The 17,820-nt window shown below is 36.4% G+C and overlaps 1 protein-coding gene across 1 annotated transcript in view; it reads left to right on the top strand.

Annotated features, from left to right (window-relative positions):
• Positions 1-2,196: 2,196 nt before the first annotated feature.
• Positions 2,197-17,820, top strand: part of syne2b (spectrin repeat containing, nuclear envelope 2b) — a 139,674-nt gene continuing 124,050 nt past the window's right edge. Inside the window, exons 1-7 of the mRNA XM_072365901.1 lie at positions 2,197-2,284; positions 11,882-11,943; positions 15,041-15,136; positions 15,214-15,291; positions 15,516-15,608; positions 16,053-16,255; positions 16,622-16,821. Coding sequence (XP_072222002.1) covers positions 2,197-2,284; positions 11,882-11,943; positions 15,041-15,136; positions 15,214-15,291; positions 15,516-15,608; positions 16,053-16,255; positions 16,622-16,821 — 820 coding nt within the window. The remainder of the gene's footprint in view (positions 2,285-11,881; positions 11,944-15,040; positions 15,137-15,213; positions 15,292-15,515; positions 15,609-16,052; positions 16,256-16,621; positions 16,822-17,820) is intronic.

Here is a 17,820-nt window from a genome sequence, read left to right as displayed (position 1 = left end):
ATTCGCACATATACAGTACAAGTCAGTGTAGCTTGACTAGAATGGATGTCTGAACACACAAATGCAAATCAAATGGCAGAAGTTAAGTTTTTAGGTTATATTTCTAGAAACTGCTAGTGCTTTGCTGCAATGCTCGTGTGTAAAAGTATAGCAGCACCACAGGAGTAAACTTTGACAAATACTGGATAAATACTTGCGTATAATATTTTGTTTCAAGGAAAGATGTGCTAAGACCTGCTGGCCATTCAGATAGTTTGATTGGATGTTAAATTTACCTTTGCAAATGGGACTATGTGGTTAATTCAGTTTGTTTCTCTGTCATTTAGCAAGATTATACAATACGTTATGGGCAAATTTGCATGAAAACTTTGCCAAGCACAGAGTCATCACTTTTAATGATATCATATCAGAATTAGAATCTTTAAAGAACCTGACTTGTTTCTGGAATGAGTCGTAAAAGTTGTAAAAGTTTTTTTCTTATATCAAAAGGGAATGGTTTTAGTGCCAGTATTGGTGTTATATTTATATAGTTTGCAAAGAGCTTTTCTCATTGTTTGTTTGAGTGTAGATTCTGAGAACTGAATTAACAGTTCTCAGAATCTACACTCAAACTCCAACTTTCTTTACTGTATGCTTGGAAACTATAATGAAGTGTTGGCAACACATTTTTGCTGTTGTGGCCTCTGAGCTCTGCAGCAGAGCAGCCTTCCTGTACATGATGTGTTCTAGAAATGTCACGTCTTAAATGTTATCTGTAGGGTCTTAAATGTTAGATGTGTACAGACAGGCCTTTTTTAATGATCTTGTTCACCTTGAGTCGTTACCTCTAAGGTTCTACCACTCCCTCTATGTAGATATATCTTTTTGGTTTTGTCTTGACTTGACATCCCCAAGACCACCAAGACCTCTTTCTGGTTTGCTTTATTGTAAATTACTTTTACCTTTGCACTTGTGTAATAATACCAGAAATAAGAGGTAAGTTGTGCCTGCCAAAAATTGTTAAGCTGATCAAATGTGATGATACTTTTTCCCATTGCTCTGGCTGTGAAGGCAGTTTGAATCACACAAATTGCTACCATTTGACCTGATCTGACATTTGGTCTGACATTTTGGTGAGTCTCAGCAGTATTTCACACTATTGTATTTTCGGCTGTTCTCTTAAACTGTCATGTCAGTTGTGCTTGCAATCAGCAGACAAAGACACGGTGGTGTAATCAGAGGCACCATTATAATTTTACAGTTTGATGTATGTTGACTGGCATGTTTAGCGAGATCTCTAAATGTCACATTTCTCTCAGTTCACTCATTCATATCTCAGAGCAAGACTGAACAAGAAAAACACAGCCCAGCACTTACGGCACTTTATGTAGCCCTTTGTTTATACTGACTAGTTTGCTCTCCAAAATATTCACTCCCTCTGGACTGTATTTCAGGAGGTTTGGGTTTTTTGCTGATTTGTTCAACAAGTGTTTTATTGTTATGATGTTTCTAAAAAAAAAAAAACCAGGGATGATTATTCCTGCTTGTTTTTCACCTAGGCACCCTTGCAGCCATTTAGTAGACTACACACTCCCCTGTATTCCAGCTTTAGCTATCAGCCATCTGTCAAAGGGCCTGGAACTTGGCTGTAACTGTGTCATGTAACAGGATAATGATGCCAAGATCACCAGCAAAGCTGCAATAGAATTGCTTGAAAAGAGAAGAATAAAAGTGTCACAATGACCGAGTCAAAGTCCAGACCTCAGTCCAATTAAATACTGTGAACCTCAAGAGAGCTGTGCATAAACAAATGCCTATGAACATCAGAAACAAATGCTTTAAATAAGAGTGGACCAAACTTCCTCTATGACTATGTTAGAGACTGACAACATCAAACAGAAAATCATTACTTATTGCTATTAAGGATGGTTCTACAAGCTCTTGAATCATGACGTTGTATTATCTTACTTTAAGACCAGAGGATTGTTTTTATTACTGTATGTCCTGAATAAGGTATTCAAGTAGATCCAAGTACACAGCTGATAACATAAAGTATTAAATCTTCTTTTTATGTTGCAGGAATCTCATCAGATTTGCGTTGTCAGAGACATTATGTGTAAGGTTTAGTTTGTTAGGCTTCGCTTCAACACTGATGAAGTTTTCCTTTGTATCTTCCAGAGCAGTGCCATGCTGCTGGGATTCCTTTGACAAGAAAGGATGTCATCAGAGCTCTACTCCAGTGATGGTCTGGTGGAGAGGGGGTCCATCCCCCTGGACATTGACAATGTCCACATGCTGCTGCAGGGTTAGTCTGACTTTAGAATTCAGTGCTGTGTTTCTGGATAAACATGCAATACTAATGATTTGCTTATTATGAGACTTGTGCAGGTATGTTTTGTGTCTTTAATGTTTAACTGGGTTCTGGATTTAGGTACAGGAAGTTACTATGCTGCTTCAACAGGCCGATGATATTCTTCAATGAGAACTCAAAGTGCAAGTAAATTGAATACATTTCTGTCATGCCACAGAAAAAAAAAAGATAGACTGTCCTGCCAAAACTAAATGATCAAAGAAATACCCATGTATAGAGAATAAGGTTTCAAACAACATCATGAAACAATTGGCAGTGATCTCAACTCTGAGGTAAAAAAAAAGCTATCAATCAGTACCATCAACATACTAACTTGCACAAATGAGCTGTTTGCAATAAGAACTCACCAAAGTGAAGCAAAAAGACATAACCAAAATGAGCAGCTTATTTATAAAATCACACTCACACTGTTCATACAAAAAATTCAAGAAGATACCTACCTTTAAATTATACCTGCTCACCTATTCATCTTTGTGATTTGTGTAATAAACAATACAAGGTAACTTATACTCATTTGCAGGCATGTATTGGCAACAACACCAGTTTGAATGAGGAGTTCAAGTTCTTCTATAAATTCTGGAATCCTGGAAGGATACATTTGTGTGATTAAGGCAACATGATAATTTCCATAGCTACATGGTCAAATTAGCTAGTTAAAGGCCAACATGCTGTGGTAATTGCATCATTACTATTAGGAGCAGGATTATTTGCTTTACATATTCTTAACGCTAATGTGACAGCTAATTATTTCTGGTCAGATGCTCACCTTGAGATACATCTGAGGTAATGCAGGTGTGAAACTACGAGAATTTTTTGTCTTGATTATGGTTACAATACAATATCTATAAAACCTCAGTTATCTTCTGTCTGGAGGACAGTCCAGTGACATCATCTAAGTCCATTTCAGGCTACATCTTGTTCCACTTTTGTAACTTTTTTTTCACTCTTGAGGTAATGCTTGGTTTAATCTCCTGAAACTGAATCGCTGTTATCTGAGAGATATGAGTCATACTGCAAGGAGAGGGCCTACTGGAATGAGAGAACATGAGGGTGAAGAGGATAAAAAACGCTGCTCATTCATCATTTCTCTGTACCTTTGCAACATCCAAAGCTCAGCTTTGAAGCATTAGTAGTATAATTTAATGGTGCTACCATTGCAACATATCTGTCTTCAATAGTACACTTTGGTTCTCAACTATTTAGCCATCTCTTCTTAAGATTGTGTGACTGATTTCTAGTTTTATTAGTAACAACCTGCCATGGTGTTATTGCTTCTTACTAAATTATCAGTATTATTGATTGCAAATTTTGAAAGCTGTTTATCTAAGTATTAATTTAACAGTGATACATGGCTTTTTGTTTAAGTTGATACAACTTTACAAACAGGTAGTAATCTGTAAACACATGGCAGGACAGGCATTAAGATGGACATTCTCCCTATCTTGTTTCAGTTCTTCTGTCCCTCTTTCAATGCTTTCATTTGTCTGTCTCTGTCTCTGCTCACCTTTCAATTTATTCATCTTTGTGATTTGGATTATTTCAGGATGTTAGCAGGTCCCCGTTGTGCTTTCTTCATGTCTTCTGGCTCTTTTTGTCTCTGTAAAGTGCCTGTTTGTATCACTCGTTCTCCACTCACCCCAGTTCTCTTTCTTTTCCTTAGCTATTGGGGTACATTCTTGTAAGATTATTCATTTAACTATTTTTAGTACATGACTGCTCACATTTAGATCACAGCGTTGTTTTTAATTACAGTCTTGTAAATGCTTTTACAGCTACGTCATTTCCAAGTGGGACTATTTGCAGAAAGAATGATGTAAGCCTAAATTGATAGTGGCAAAGTCATTCCTTTTGCAAAACTTAATGGAAAATTATTTTAAAAATGATCTCAACAGCAGCTTAACGTGTTTGTGATTGTTCCTCATATTTAATGACTGCATTAGCAGGGTTTGCAAGCAAAACTCAGCAACCTTTACTTAAACTTGGTATATACATTGAATTTAGTTAAGATGCACAGATTATGGTACCAATTTATTCAGTTAGGGTTAGAAAAAGATCACAGTCTGTAGTAAAATACAGCTTTCCAACACCCTGTACTTCCCTTGGAAAATGTCACTCTGTGACAAGACAGTCACTGGGATCTTCTAGCTTTAATACATAGGGATCATATAGTTCCTCAGAACTATTAAGATGACACCTATTATTCTTGAAAAGTAAAATGGCTTTTCTCTGGTGACTGGATAAGTAGAAATAATTTGTATGAAACAGCTAATCAGAATCAAATCAGTCATCTTGAACAGACAGTTGGTTCGAAGTGTTGCTTGCTTTGGCAAAGTATTAGTTCTTGTTGGGAGAAATTTCTTTTTATTTGGTTATTATCAATAACCTTTCCATCTTACTTTATGTCAAGTAAGTTATGTTTTGCAACTTATTTCTTACTTGCCCTAATTTGTATTTGCCAAACCCCATGTTATCTGAAAGTTATCTAAAATTATTTCTGACCAACCCACAACAGTCCTTTGTCCTCAGAATGTTGGCCTGCTCGTTGTTCTCCTGAATAGGAAGCATAGTTTTTAGCTTTCAGCCTCTCTTGTGGAGCTAGCCTCAAATCTGTCTATGAATCACAAACAACTTCTCTGCTATTTAAACAAAGCCAAAAGTATTATTCGAAACAAATCTTGCGTCGGTGCATATGATGTACTGTAATGCTTTTCTAAATAGCTCTAAATTTTCTAAATAGCTCCCTCTGTGGTTGGTTGCTTGGTGCATGAATTGCAGTAGGTTCTATAAGAAATCCAAAGATTAACTTTAAAGCCATTTGAATTTGACCCCTATTTCAAGCTTATGTAGCATGAGGAAGTACTTACTATGTTTTGCAGGACTAACTTGTTTTATTTCATGTTTGGGCAGGCCACTGTGAGTCAGTATTCAAGGAGGCGGAGGCCAGATAATCTCACCTGCTACCCTGCAGGCTGAACATGTAGAATTTTTGCTGGTTAGGCAAGAATTATTCTCTTTCTTCTTCACTTGAGTTTTTTCTTCATCAGTTCTGCTGCAACCACGGACCTGCTGCATTTATAGTCAGTGTGCTAAACCATGTTTTTCCGCAAAAACAAAGTTTGGTTTAAATTAATGTTCACTGGAGTTTACAGCTGTTGTGACATTACTGCTAAATCAGCATGAGTCGATACAACAGGGGTGAGCTTTTTTTTTATTGTCTCTCTTTATTGGGAAATGTATTAATATAGAACAAAAGTTAACATGCGGAATTTTGTTTGAATTCAACATTCCACACAAGGAAGTTGTGTTGAAGTTATATATGAACACACTCTTAGAAATCATGTCAGGAAATCACATTACATGAGTAGATTTGTGAGCATATGCTTAAATGATGTCTTGCAATCTTATTTAGAAGCAACCTGTTACAGTTACAGTGGAGGGGAATCAAAACACAGAGTGAGTTGACTTGGTTTAACTTGGTTTGTGAAACATTGAAAACATAGCCCTGACAGCAGAGAACAAATGGGACATTTTTTAAGCTTGTCAGTAGTGTGAGTTGTTTGCTGTAGTGACATGAGCAGTAAAAAACACAGCTCCCAGGAGGAGCTAAGTGGTGCTCATTAGTTTGAATAATGGGAGTCGTGATTTACAAGCTCTTGGTTGTTAGAGAAGTTCTTTTAATCGTTATAAACCATGTCAAGAGGAATTACTTTTAGAGCTTTATAACAGCTGTGAAAATACATGCATATGTGTGATATAGCCTATGCTTTTATTTATGTGTAGAGTTGTGCAGCTGTACATTGTCCTGGAATAGGTTTTAAAGCATGTCATGTGGTTACAGTGACAGAGAGAGTTTGTTAGAGTTAACTGTTCTTGCAAAGCCTCAGATATGCCACAGCTGTGCAATTACTTCATCATATATATATATATATATATATATATATATGTGTATCCTGTATAACAACATCAGTTGTTTATTGGTTGTTTCACAAAAGGGCACCTCTGACTTTAGTCCCAATGCAATTTTGACCTGCATGATAACTCATATTTTTTAAATCATAGTCTAGTAAGGGTAAGGAGTTCATTAGTTTGTAACAAAGTATACTGATGCTTTGTCACAAACCCATGAACTCCTCCTGGCTAATTTCTGCAGTGACAGCAAACAGAACAGCTGTAAATGCTAAAAGAGTAAGGGAGAAGGTCTGAGTACTAAAACTCTGGGTCTGCCTGCAGCTCTCCTTCTTAACTCTTGACCTGATTTTTTAGTCCACCGAAGCAGATTTCTGGTCCTAACAGTAACGTTTCCAGCAGGCAGAGTCGCTAGCAGTCTAGGATATCACAGCATTAAAAGATTTAGGTACAGATTCTTTTCATAGATAACAGATTGTTATCTGTTTTTTTTATCTTAAATGGCTTGAGCAGGGCTGCATGGTGGTATATGGTGATTAGCATTGTCGCATCACAACAAGAGGTTCGAATCCTTTCTGGGGCCTTTCTGTGTGGAGTGTGTTTGTTCTCCCTGAGTATGCGTGGGTTCTCTCCGGGTACTCCAGCTTCTTCCAACCATCCAAAAACATGCATGTTAGGTTAATTGTTGATTGTAAATTGACCCTAGGAGTGAGCATAGTTGTTTGCATGGTTGTTTGTCTTGTCATATATATGTCATTAGAAAATATATGCTGCTTTTCATTTGATTGAAAGAAAAGCATGTTACTGTATAATGAACCCACAGAGGAAAATCAATGCATATAACAAGCAACGTAATTTTCAAGCAATGAAAATAAAGACATTGATGTGCCTACAAATACAGTATACAGTTTGTGGTTGTATAACTCACATGAGTTCGGATGGGATGTAAACATTCCTCATACCGTGGTATATCCATAGTATAGCCAGCCCTCTTAGATTTTGACTGACAACTCACTTGAATCTATGGGAGCTACCTTGTTGTGTCCATGGGCTGTAATGGCAAACAAGAGTTAATGTTGCAAGAAATTGCACAACTTCTTCTTCTGTGTATATACTAATGCACGTACAAATGCACCTGTCGAGAACTGATAAATGAAATACCCATTTTAAAAAAAAAGTTTTTTTAATAAAAACTCATAGCAATACTACATCGGCACAGAAGATATAGCAGAGATCTACAGTTGTCGTCACAGTAATGAGTCTAAGGAGAAAATATCCGACAAAGAGCAGCATTTCTGTGGTCTGGGTAGAGCCATTATTGGAGGCATGACTTTATTTTAAAGTATCAACAATTTGATACTTTACACAGGAGCCAGTAATTATCAACAGGCCACAGAACCGATGGAGACTGTCAGAATCAGGACACAGGACACAGATGTAGATCTTTCAGTATAAGACAGTTTATTAAATAAACCTCTTATGGGTCTCCTGACAGAGAAAACAAGGGGCTGTTATATCCTAATACACTATCCTCAATAATTAGGCTTGAGGCTAGTGTAACTATAAAACTAAAACTATTAAACTATAAAAGATTATCTTTAAACTCTATGCACTCGTCTAATGAGGCTGAACAAACAAAACCCACGCTCTCCCGAAAATGGAGGCACTATGAAACTACAGAAAACAAAACACTCCGTCTAATGGAGGCTCTATGAAATTACAAATCACTAAACGCAACCGCTCCTTTAACAGAGGTGCTATGAAACATAAACAAAACATTTTAGGACATCCTCAGGATCACTCTTCAGCGTCATACTCCAGATGAAAAGGTATCACACTCGCACCAAAAGGCTTCATAAAAAAACTTTTCACAATGAAAGGCCTCAGAAAAAAAAATGTCAGACTCAACGGCTTCAGCTCAAAAGTTCTCATATAAAACGGCTTCAGCTCAAAAGTTCTCATATAAAACGGCATCAGCTCAAACTTTGTCATTTAAAACGGCTTCAGCTCAAACGTTGTAATTTAAAACGGCATCAACTCAAAAGTTGTCATTTAAAACGGCTTCAGCTGAAATGTTGTCATTTAAAACAGCATCAACTCAAACGTTGTCATTTAAAACGGCTTCAGCTCAAACGTTGTCATATAAAACAGCTTCAGCTCAAACGTTGTCATTTAAAACGGCTTCAGCTCAAACGTTGTCATTTAAAACGGCTTCAGCTCAAAAGTTGTCATATAAAACGGCTTCAGCTCAAACGTTGTCATTTAAAACGGCTTCAGCTCAAACGTTGTCATTTAAAACGGCTTCAGCTCAAAAGTTGTCATTTAAAACAGCTTCAGAGTTGTAATTTAAAACGGCATCAACTCAAACGTTGTCATTTAAAACGGCTTCAGCTCAAACGTTGTCATTTAAAACGGCTTCAGCTCAAAAGTTGTCATTTAAAACAGCTTCAGCGTTGTAATTTAAAACGGCATCAACTCAAACGTTGTCATTTAAAACGGCTTCAACTCAAAAGTTGTCATTTAAAACGGCATCAACTCAAACGGTGTCATTTAAAACGGCTTCAGCTCAAACGTTGTCATATAAAACAGCTTCAGCTTAAATGTTGTCATTTAAAACGGCTTCAGCTCAAACGTTGTCATTTAAAACGGCTTCAGCTCAAAAGTTGTCATATAAAACGGCTTCAGCTCAAAAGTTGTCATATAAAACGGCTTCAGCTCAAACGTTGTCATTTAAAACGGCTTCAGCTCAAAAGTTGTCATTTAAAACAGCTTCAGAGTTGTAATTTAAAACGGCATCAACTCAAACGTTGTCATTTAAAACGGCTTCAGCTCAAACGTTGTCATTTAAAACGGCTTCAGCTCAAAAGTTGTCATTTAAAACAGCTTCAGCGTTGTAATTTAAAACGGCATCAACTCAAACGTTGTCATTTAAAACGGCTTCAACTCAAAAGTTGTCATTTAAAACGGCATCAACTCAAACGTTGTCATTTAAAACGGCTTCAGCTCAAACGTTGTCATATAAAACAGCTTCAGCTTAAATGTTGTCATTTAAAACGGCTTCAGCTCAAACGTTGTCATTTAAAACGGCTTCAGCTCAAAAGTTGTCATATAAAACGGCTTCAGCTCAAACGTTGTCATTTAAAACGGCTTCAGCTCAAACGTTGTCATTTAAAACAGCTTCAGCGTTGTAATTTAAAACGGCTTCAACTCAAACGTTGTCATTTAAAACGGCTTCAGCTCAAAAGTTGTCATATAAAACGGCTTCAGCTCAAACGTTGTCATTTAAAACGGCTTCAGCTCAAACGTTGTCATTTAAAACGGCTTCAGCTCAAAAGTTGTCATTTAAAACAGCTTCAGCGTTGTAATTTAAAACGGCATCAACTCAAAAGTTGTCATTTAAAACGGCTTCAGCTGAAAAGTTGTAATTTAAAACGGCTTCAGCTCAAAAGTTGTCATTTAAAACAGCATTAGCTCAAAAGTTGTCACACTGCGATGATCCCAGCGATCATCGAGCGAGAGGCAGGGTACACCCCGGACAGGTCGCCAGTCCATCACAGGGGCACACAGACAAACGAGACAAACAACCACGCACACGCTCACTCACTCCGAAGGCAATTTAAGAGACACCAATTAACTTAACATGCATGTTTTCAGTGGGAGGAAGCCGGAGTACCCGGAGAGAACCCACGCATTAACGGGGAGAACATGCAAACTCCACCCAAAAAGGTCCCACCCGAGAAGATAAAGAAAATAATCAAGATTTTTTTAAGTACAATAAATAGCTATTTTTTTATTTACATAAAAAATACACAATAAACACACAAATAGATAAATAAATACCAAAAAATTCTTCTGAATTGTTCCTTTATGTTTTATCATAGGTCTTTACAGATTTTTTCATTCTTTTTATTTGTCTCTACAAGTAGTTGTTCATGTCTGTGCATTTTTCCTCTTTTACTTCATAGTTATTCTTTGAGGCACTCCTTGTGACACTCCTATTGTTTCATACATGTCAGATGCAAAAATTAAGACATGCTTATTGTTTTTGGTGATTAATGGTTATAAATAATTATGATTAAAATATATACATGTATATTTTAAAGAAAGTGTATTTATTAAATCTTTTTCTCCCCAAATTCTTTTTATCAGAAGAAAAAGCTTTTATGAATTAATATACCACAAATGTAAACACACAGATCACAAAATTACACCAAAACAGCCTTTTCAACAGTCGCAAAACATTTTTTAGATCTGCCTTTGAAGACATTTTCTGCTCCCAACTGGATTTATGTAGTGCAGCTTATGTGTTCACTGTGTATAGCGCTGTGCAGTGGTATGTGATGACCAGTGGGAAACACACGTATCGACTGTAAAGGGCCTGTAGGTGTCAGGATTGGAGTAACAGTTTTTTTTTGTTCTATAGAAACACAAAGGTTACTCATATCCACCATTACAGAAAAAAATATTTAATTCCGGTGACTGCGCTTCTTTGTGAAGTTTATTTGTAGAGCACAATTTGTACACACGGCAATTCAAAGTGCTTTACAGTTATACTTTGATTTCCAGACCTGTTATGCAACTTCATAATGCACATCTTTTTTTGTGTGGATTTTATTCTGAGGCTCTTTGTTGTTCAAGGCACAGAACATGCAAGTCTCTTTGTGATAATTATGTCATGTTCTTTGTATTTTTTGTATTTTGATATTCTATGTTCTAGTTTTGGTTTGATCACCTTGGTTCTTTGCTTTAGTTTAGCATTCTTTTTAGTCAGTTGTTAAAATGATTTGCTGTTTTATTTTGGTAATGCTGTTGTCTGTTAATTTCTGATAGTTTTATGGTTCCTGTGTCACATCTGGTTTCGTTTGCTCATTGCCTCACCTGCCATTCATTTTGTAATCACTCCTCTGTATATATATCTTTCTGGTTTTCATTTCTCCCTTGTCGGGTCATTGTCTGATGGTCAATCTCCACGTTTTTATCCCCTTCCTGTGGTTTGGGTGATACATTAAGAATGAAGTGAAATATACTACTCATTTAAGAAAAACTGTTAGTCCAAAATCTGGATGTTACGTTACAAAACCCCTTGATTTCGTTCTAGTTTTTTATTCCTTTTTGATTCTGTTGAATAATCCTGACTATTCAAATGTCCTTGGTTGACTGGAACAGGTACAGTGTTGCCCTTTAGAGTGACTGAGGGATCAGTATCAACAGTATCAACTTAAGTCTATGAAATATGTTCATATAAGGGTGGTTCAGATTAATTGATTAATTATGGTTTGGGGCAGTAATGGGTCGACAGCTCCAACTTCAGCTGTAGTCTTATTCTCAGCACATTGAGTTTTTGTTTCACTTACATAATTTTCTTGGATATGTGAGAGTGAAAACTCAACAAGAAAACAACCATATTTTTACCATTTCTACTATCAGACAACTGCCTTTAGATTATTGTTGCTATGTCTAAAAGAAACCAATTTCAATTACAGATGACACATGGAGCCTGTTTTTCTTTAAGAAGTTATTTAGCTTGTATGTACAGAGAGGATAGCATTGTTCATCCCACACATAGTCCCTGTTGTCTTTATCAATTTTTGTATGAGTTATGTGACTGTGTTTTTTCTTGAACAGTGGAACAAGAACAAATTCAGAAGAGGACTTTCACCAACTGGATCAACGCTCAGCTGGCAAAGGTAAGACTGACTGACTTCAGTTGAAGAACTTAAGCTGTCATGTTATTGATTGCTGTGCTTGATGAAATAATAAACAAGATTAAAATAGGACATTTTGGGAAATGTATCTATATAAGTACTTTGTGTACAGATTCTCATTGAGTACAGAGTCTTTTTTTAGTTTGGAATAACTGACATGTATATCTTATTCACAACGATCTTTTAATGACAGTATACATAACAGCTTTTCTGTATGCAATAGAATATTAAACAATCTAGTCCAACTGTAATGATTTTTACATTGGAATTTTTATTCCCAACACTGAGGTGATGCAGATGATCAAAACAATGCAGACCAGCAGGAAAATGTGACAACACAAGTTGATGATTACAAGCCATATCCTTACTCTTATTTTCCTTTTTTGTTTCAAATGGCTCAGAATCATGTATGTTATTCTCTAGACACTACATAGATGAATGCTTAATGGTCAGTTGTTAGAAATCTGAAAATGAATTGAATTGTACCCACCTTTATTTTCAGCCACTTCCATTTTGTTTTTTTTAATGTCAGCATGTTATAGATGAAAAAAATGATATATTAAGACTTTATTATGACTAATAACAAATGAGTTATGCTAAATGTTTGTCTATGAATTTTAATTAAGGAAACTAAAACAACAGAAAAACACTTCATTGAATAAGAGGATTTTACCGGTCAGCAGCTTGTGTATATAACATCATGACCTGAATTTGGTCACAAAAAAAAGAGAAAAGAAAAAAAATGAAGACAGACTTGCTTTAAACTTTACTGAAACTCAAATGAGTCAGCAGACGACTCTCAGCTCCCTTTCTGTTTTCAGCTGGTGATCAGCCATGAATGTGACAGTAGGGTGGAGGTGGTGGGGGAGGTCCGTGTACATAAATATAGCATTGAAGGACAAGGTTCACAGCACACAGACCGACAGCAACAGACGGCCATCACCTCCTCTTCCTCTGACACTGCCATGCTAACTCAATCCACCTACCAGAGGTCAAGCAATCTTGGCCATGGTGGCAACTTTACCATTCCAATAAATGGTTGGGATTGTTGTTTATGTTGTAGTGGCTTACGCTTACAATATATTTCAAAACTGTTTCTGATCAAAAACTTGAACAAATGACAACGCCTTAATTTGCTTGCTATTGTAAGAATGCCCCAGTCAATGTTTTAGTCTTTTAGGCTAAATCTCTGTTACAGGTCAAATACACTCTATATAGGAGAACAACATGTGTTACTGAAAAGTGGACTTCAGAGGATGTATCTCATAGACTATAATAGAAAAAAAAATACTTTGTTCAAATTTGTCAAGTAGCTCAAAAGATATTTACAGTGATTGCAATTTTGATTACAATAGATGATTGTAACTCATCTCACATTTAATAATTTGGTTCTGCCATATGATTGTCTGATAAAGCCAACTATATTTGTATGAGGAAAAAAAAATTCTAATTTGTGGCCTGTCAAACGCTAACATTAAAGTACAATAATATTCATTGTCTAAAGGGAATTTCCTATCTTTGAAAGATCTTGTAAGACATTTAAAAGCACCCTTGTCTTTGGCTCTAAAAACTTTTAATTAATTGGTTCTGATCAGATGTCACAAGGCACAAGCTATCAACCAAGACATGCAAGCAAGATACCTGAGGCTGTGTGCAAAACACATTTCTTTGCTTATTTTACAGCAGATAGATCAGACTGGAGATTGTCTCGAGAATTTTTTTTCAACACCACTGCAAAGGTCTTACACATGTTGCACAATTTCTGGTACATTCAGTACCAGTCCAAAATTTAGAAATATCTTAAGTTTTTCCTTATTTATATAGCAACACTTTGGCTATTACCATGAAAGTACACATTTGGAATCATATGGTAGACATAAAAGTGCCAAATAGAATAACTTTTTAATCTTTTAGATTCCTTTATGACAGGTTTTCACATATTTGGTATTTTCCAGTCTTGTGGGTGTTCTAAAGCAGTTTGAGCTTTGTTTTGTTAAATCATTGGAGCGATTTATGTTTTGTAACTTTCATAGCTGCGCTCGTCCTCCGCCATAGTTACTGAGGAGAGTGTTTGGGATTTTATAGCCTGGTCTTTTGCTCTGTGAGGAGAGCCTCACCCTACCTTGCTGTACTCTGTTTGAAAATGAACCTCTTTGAATCCGAACTGACCCTGCATTTGTGTCCTGAGTTCCTGACAGGTGCTCTGTAGTCCAACTCATCCCAAATTGTCTAAAACCTTATATATATATATGTTACTAATCTGTTTTGGGTAATAATGGTCTCACTAAATGGGATGGCCTGCCACTATACAAAGCACTGGCAGCGATGCTGGTTGAATATGGTTCCAATTTTAATTGACCATTACACATTCTCGCCCATGCTTTACAGTGAGAACCACACACGCTGATACCATCCTTTCCCCACTGAGGCATCAATAAAGTTTACCTTATCTTTCTCTTCTGCATCTCATAAAGACTCATTTTAAAATTTCCGAATTTATTTATTTTTTTTTAGGATGATGCACAGTTGTTTCTTTTTCCCTTGACAAGCAGTTCTTGACATGAAATAGATTACGACAGTTGTTTAATAGACTTATCAGCATACCACCTGACACCACTTTTACACATCACATCTGATGGTCTTAAACCTTTGTTTAACACATGATTTCGCGAGTGTTAGCTCATCATTTGGAGGTCTTCAGTTTTAGTCTACATTGTAGTAAAACGATATTTATAATAATAGTAATGATAAAGCTCGAAAGAATGTGCCTGAACTTTTGACTAATTCTTTTTTTATGAGTAGCATGTTGCCTGAAACAGTTTTCAGAGTCTTATTGTTAGCATATTAAATGTTTTTGTTTAACAGTAAATACAATTAAATACAAACGTAACAATTTTTACTGTTAACTGTTCTTTCTTTGTAGTTCTCAGCCTCTTGTTCATATTTGTATTAAAATTCAGGTTATCTAGACTTGGCATATGGTATCAAATTGTGTAGAAAATGAAAATCCTATAATATACTCAGTTAATGAGCAGTTTGTTGTAGATTTGTAAAAAAAATTATCTATGTGTTGTGACAGAGGAGGCCACCATGCATGGTATTGGATCTGTTCAATGATTTTCGAGATGGTTCCAAACTGTTGGACCTGCTGGAGGTGATGAGTGGCCAGCGCTTTGTGAGTACCATTTCTTCCAGTTGATATCCAACAGATAAGAGGATTCAATTTGTTGACTTGCTGGTTGTGTTTTTCAGAGTCGGGAGAGAGGCAGGGGAATGTTTCAGCACAGAAGCAACATTGAGAAAGCACTCTCTTTTCTTCAAAAGAAATCAGTAAATGAAATGGACAATTTCAATTTCCAACTTTATCATTACAACTTTTCTGCCACTATTGAACAAACAAGAAATACAACACATTTTCAAATGTTTTTAACAGTACCATGAAATTACCCAAAAACTAATGCATACCTGGTACTATACCATAACACTGATATTTGATCTTGTTTAAAAAAAACAACGAAACAAAACCAAAATATGTACTTCTGCTTTCTTCTAAGATCAAACTAGTCAACATAAACATTCCTGACATTATTGATGGTAAACCTTCCATCATCCTTGGCCTCATATGGACGATCATTCTTCAGTATCATGTGAGTTGATTTTTAAGAATTAAGTTTCTGCTCTTTCTCTTTGATGTCTTCTTTGTTTTGCATCACATATTCAAAAGAATGATTTCTTTTGAATATGTGATATATGTGATATACACATCACTATTTGAAATTTCCCGCTTCAGGTTTTATTTCCTAATTATCAAAACACAACAAGAGCTGTCAATTTCTGGTTTGCATAAATTTGAACAGAATTAAAAAAAAAAAGAATGAAACCACATGAAACTGTAAAAGTGGGCATACTTATTTAAGTTTTTCTATGGGAGAATGTCTCATTAGTTTCTTGTTATTTTGCATAGTTACGTTTCTTTTTATTAATGACACAGATTTGCTTATCTTCTTTCCTTCTGTTCCAATTGTTCATATGTGTGGTTGGTGTTAATTGGTGGTAACATATCAAATAAAACTGGTGTATGGTTTTCCTAGATTGAGGAGTTGGCCAGCTGCCTTTCATTCGAGTCCCGTCAGTCCTCCATGGAGTCTTTGGCCAGTCTGGACACACGCTCCACACTCTCAAGCCGCTCAGCGAGCAGCAGCCCTGTTCCTCCTAAAGGCTCACCACTACATAACCGTTTTAGGGTCTCCGCCAAGAAGGCCCTGTTGCTCTGGGTGCGGGAGCAGTGCCACAAGTAAGGGGCTGGTTAGCTGCTTGGTGTAGAGAAGCAAGGAAGAATCTAATTATGCTATCTTGTGTTCATTAGGCAAGTAAGCCTCAGCCAAGTAAGTTATGTCTCACCTTAGGACTCTGTTATTTCTGGGTCTATATCATTTCTATATTTATTAAAAAATCTTCAGTTTATTGACAAATTTGTCAGTTTCTGATTGACAAAAAAATAGTCGGTAAGACTATGAAATAGGTGGTAAGACTGTTTCAAATTCTTCTTAAGCTTTTCTGAAATGTGTGATCTTCAATGTCACCAAACTGACAAGTGAGCTTTGCATATGAATAAGAGTTGTATTGATTGCATATATCTAAAATTATTTTGTTTTCTCAGGGCGAGCTGTTCAATAAATGTAAAAGACTTTAAGGCAAGCTGGAGGAGTGGAGTGGTCTTTCTGGCAATCCTACACGCTCTGCGGCCTGACCTGGTGGATTTGTCCAAAGCCAGGACCAGAAGCAATAAGCAAAACCTGGAAGAAGCCTTCCGTATTGCAGAGAAAGAACTGAGGATTCCCAGACTGCTGGAGCCTGATGGTGAGTAACAAAGTTTTATAGAAGGTTGTCAGTTCTTAATAGTAAGAGAGGTTTTTTTTTTTTTCTCCCCTTATAAGTGTCAGTAAACAGTAAAAGCCAGATAAAATATTTTTTTTCTAACCTTCAACAGGCATTCATTCTTCTTAACCATACCAAGAGACTTTCAAGCTTATGAGCAACCAAAGAAAAGTTTAAAGATAAGGAGGAAGAACTTAAGTGAAAGAACTTACCACTAAGTGAGAGTGGAGGACAAGTTTCCTGCATAGTGTCTAACTCGGAGGTTAGAGCTGGATGTTTAGATTCGCTTACTGCAAAGCTAAATAGTTGACATGACACTTGGATTAGATCTGACCAAAGCCTGTCTTTTGAAATGCATGTAAACATGTTGACCGAAATATTACAAAATAAAGCTTCTCAAAACCAGAGTAATGCACCCAAATAATGCAGTCTCAAATCAAATCACTCCAACATTTATACGTTCAGCCACAGTCAAATGGGCCTTGGCATTCTGTACATGTGCCAGAGTTACATCTTTTAGCATGTTTTTGTAAAAAAACAGTAAAGTCTAAAGGTATATTTATGCAGCCAAACTCCCAATAAAGTTGCTCTTATTCATAGTTTTCAGTTTCTTTTGTCAGATATGCTAAATGTGTAAGAAATTGGGACTGAAACTCAGACCAATGAAACTATGTGTGAACTCACAGTCACTTAAAGTATTTCCAGACTGTCGCTCTGCTTTAATAACGTCCTGATCTTGCAACTGTGGCATCATTTGACAAAATTACCAATCAAGTCACTTAAAGACAACTTAAGTGCAGTAAATTTGGTTATACTACATGTACGGTGATCTTCTACGGAGAAAGTTGGAAGCAGCAGAATGTGTTGAACATTTTCTCACACAGTCCACAGTGTTGCACTTTTGTTAGTACCTTGATTTTGCTCCTGTGTATGTATACACAAGGACGTATCCAAGGACGCTGGTGCAAGGGGGTCGGGTGC

The sequence above is a fragment of the Leuresthes tenuis genome, unplaced genomic scaffold (genome assembly GCF_036924035.1).
Source record: "Leuresthes tenuis unplaced genomic scaffold, fLeuTen1.0.hap1 SCAF_15, whole genome shotgun sequence".
Classification (NCBI taxonomy): domain Eukaryota; kingdom Metazoa; phylum Chordata; class Actinopteri; order Atheriniformes; family Atherinopsidae; genus Leuresthes; species Leuresthes tenuis.
This window is presented reverse-complemented; position numbering and strand designations above follow the sequence as displayed.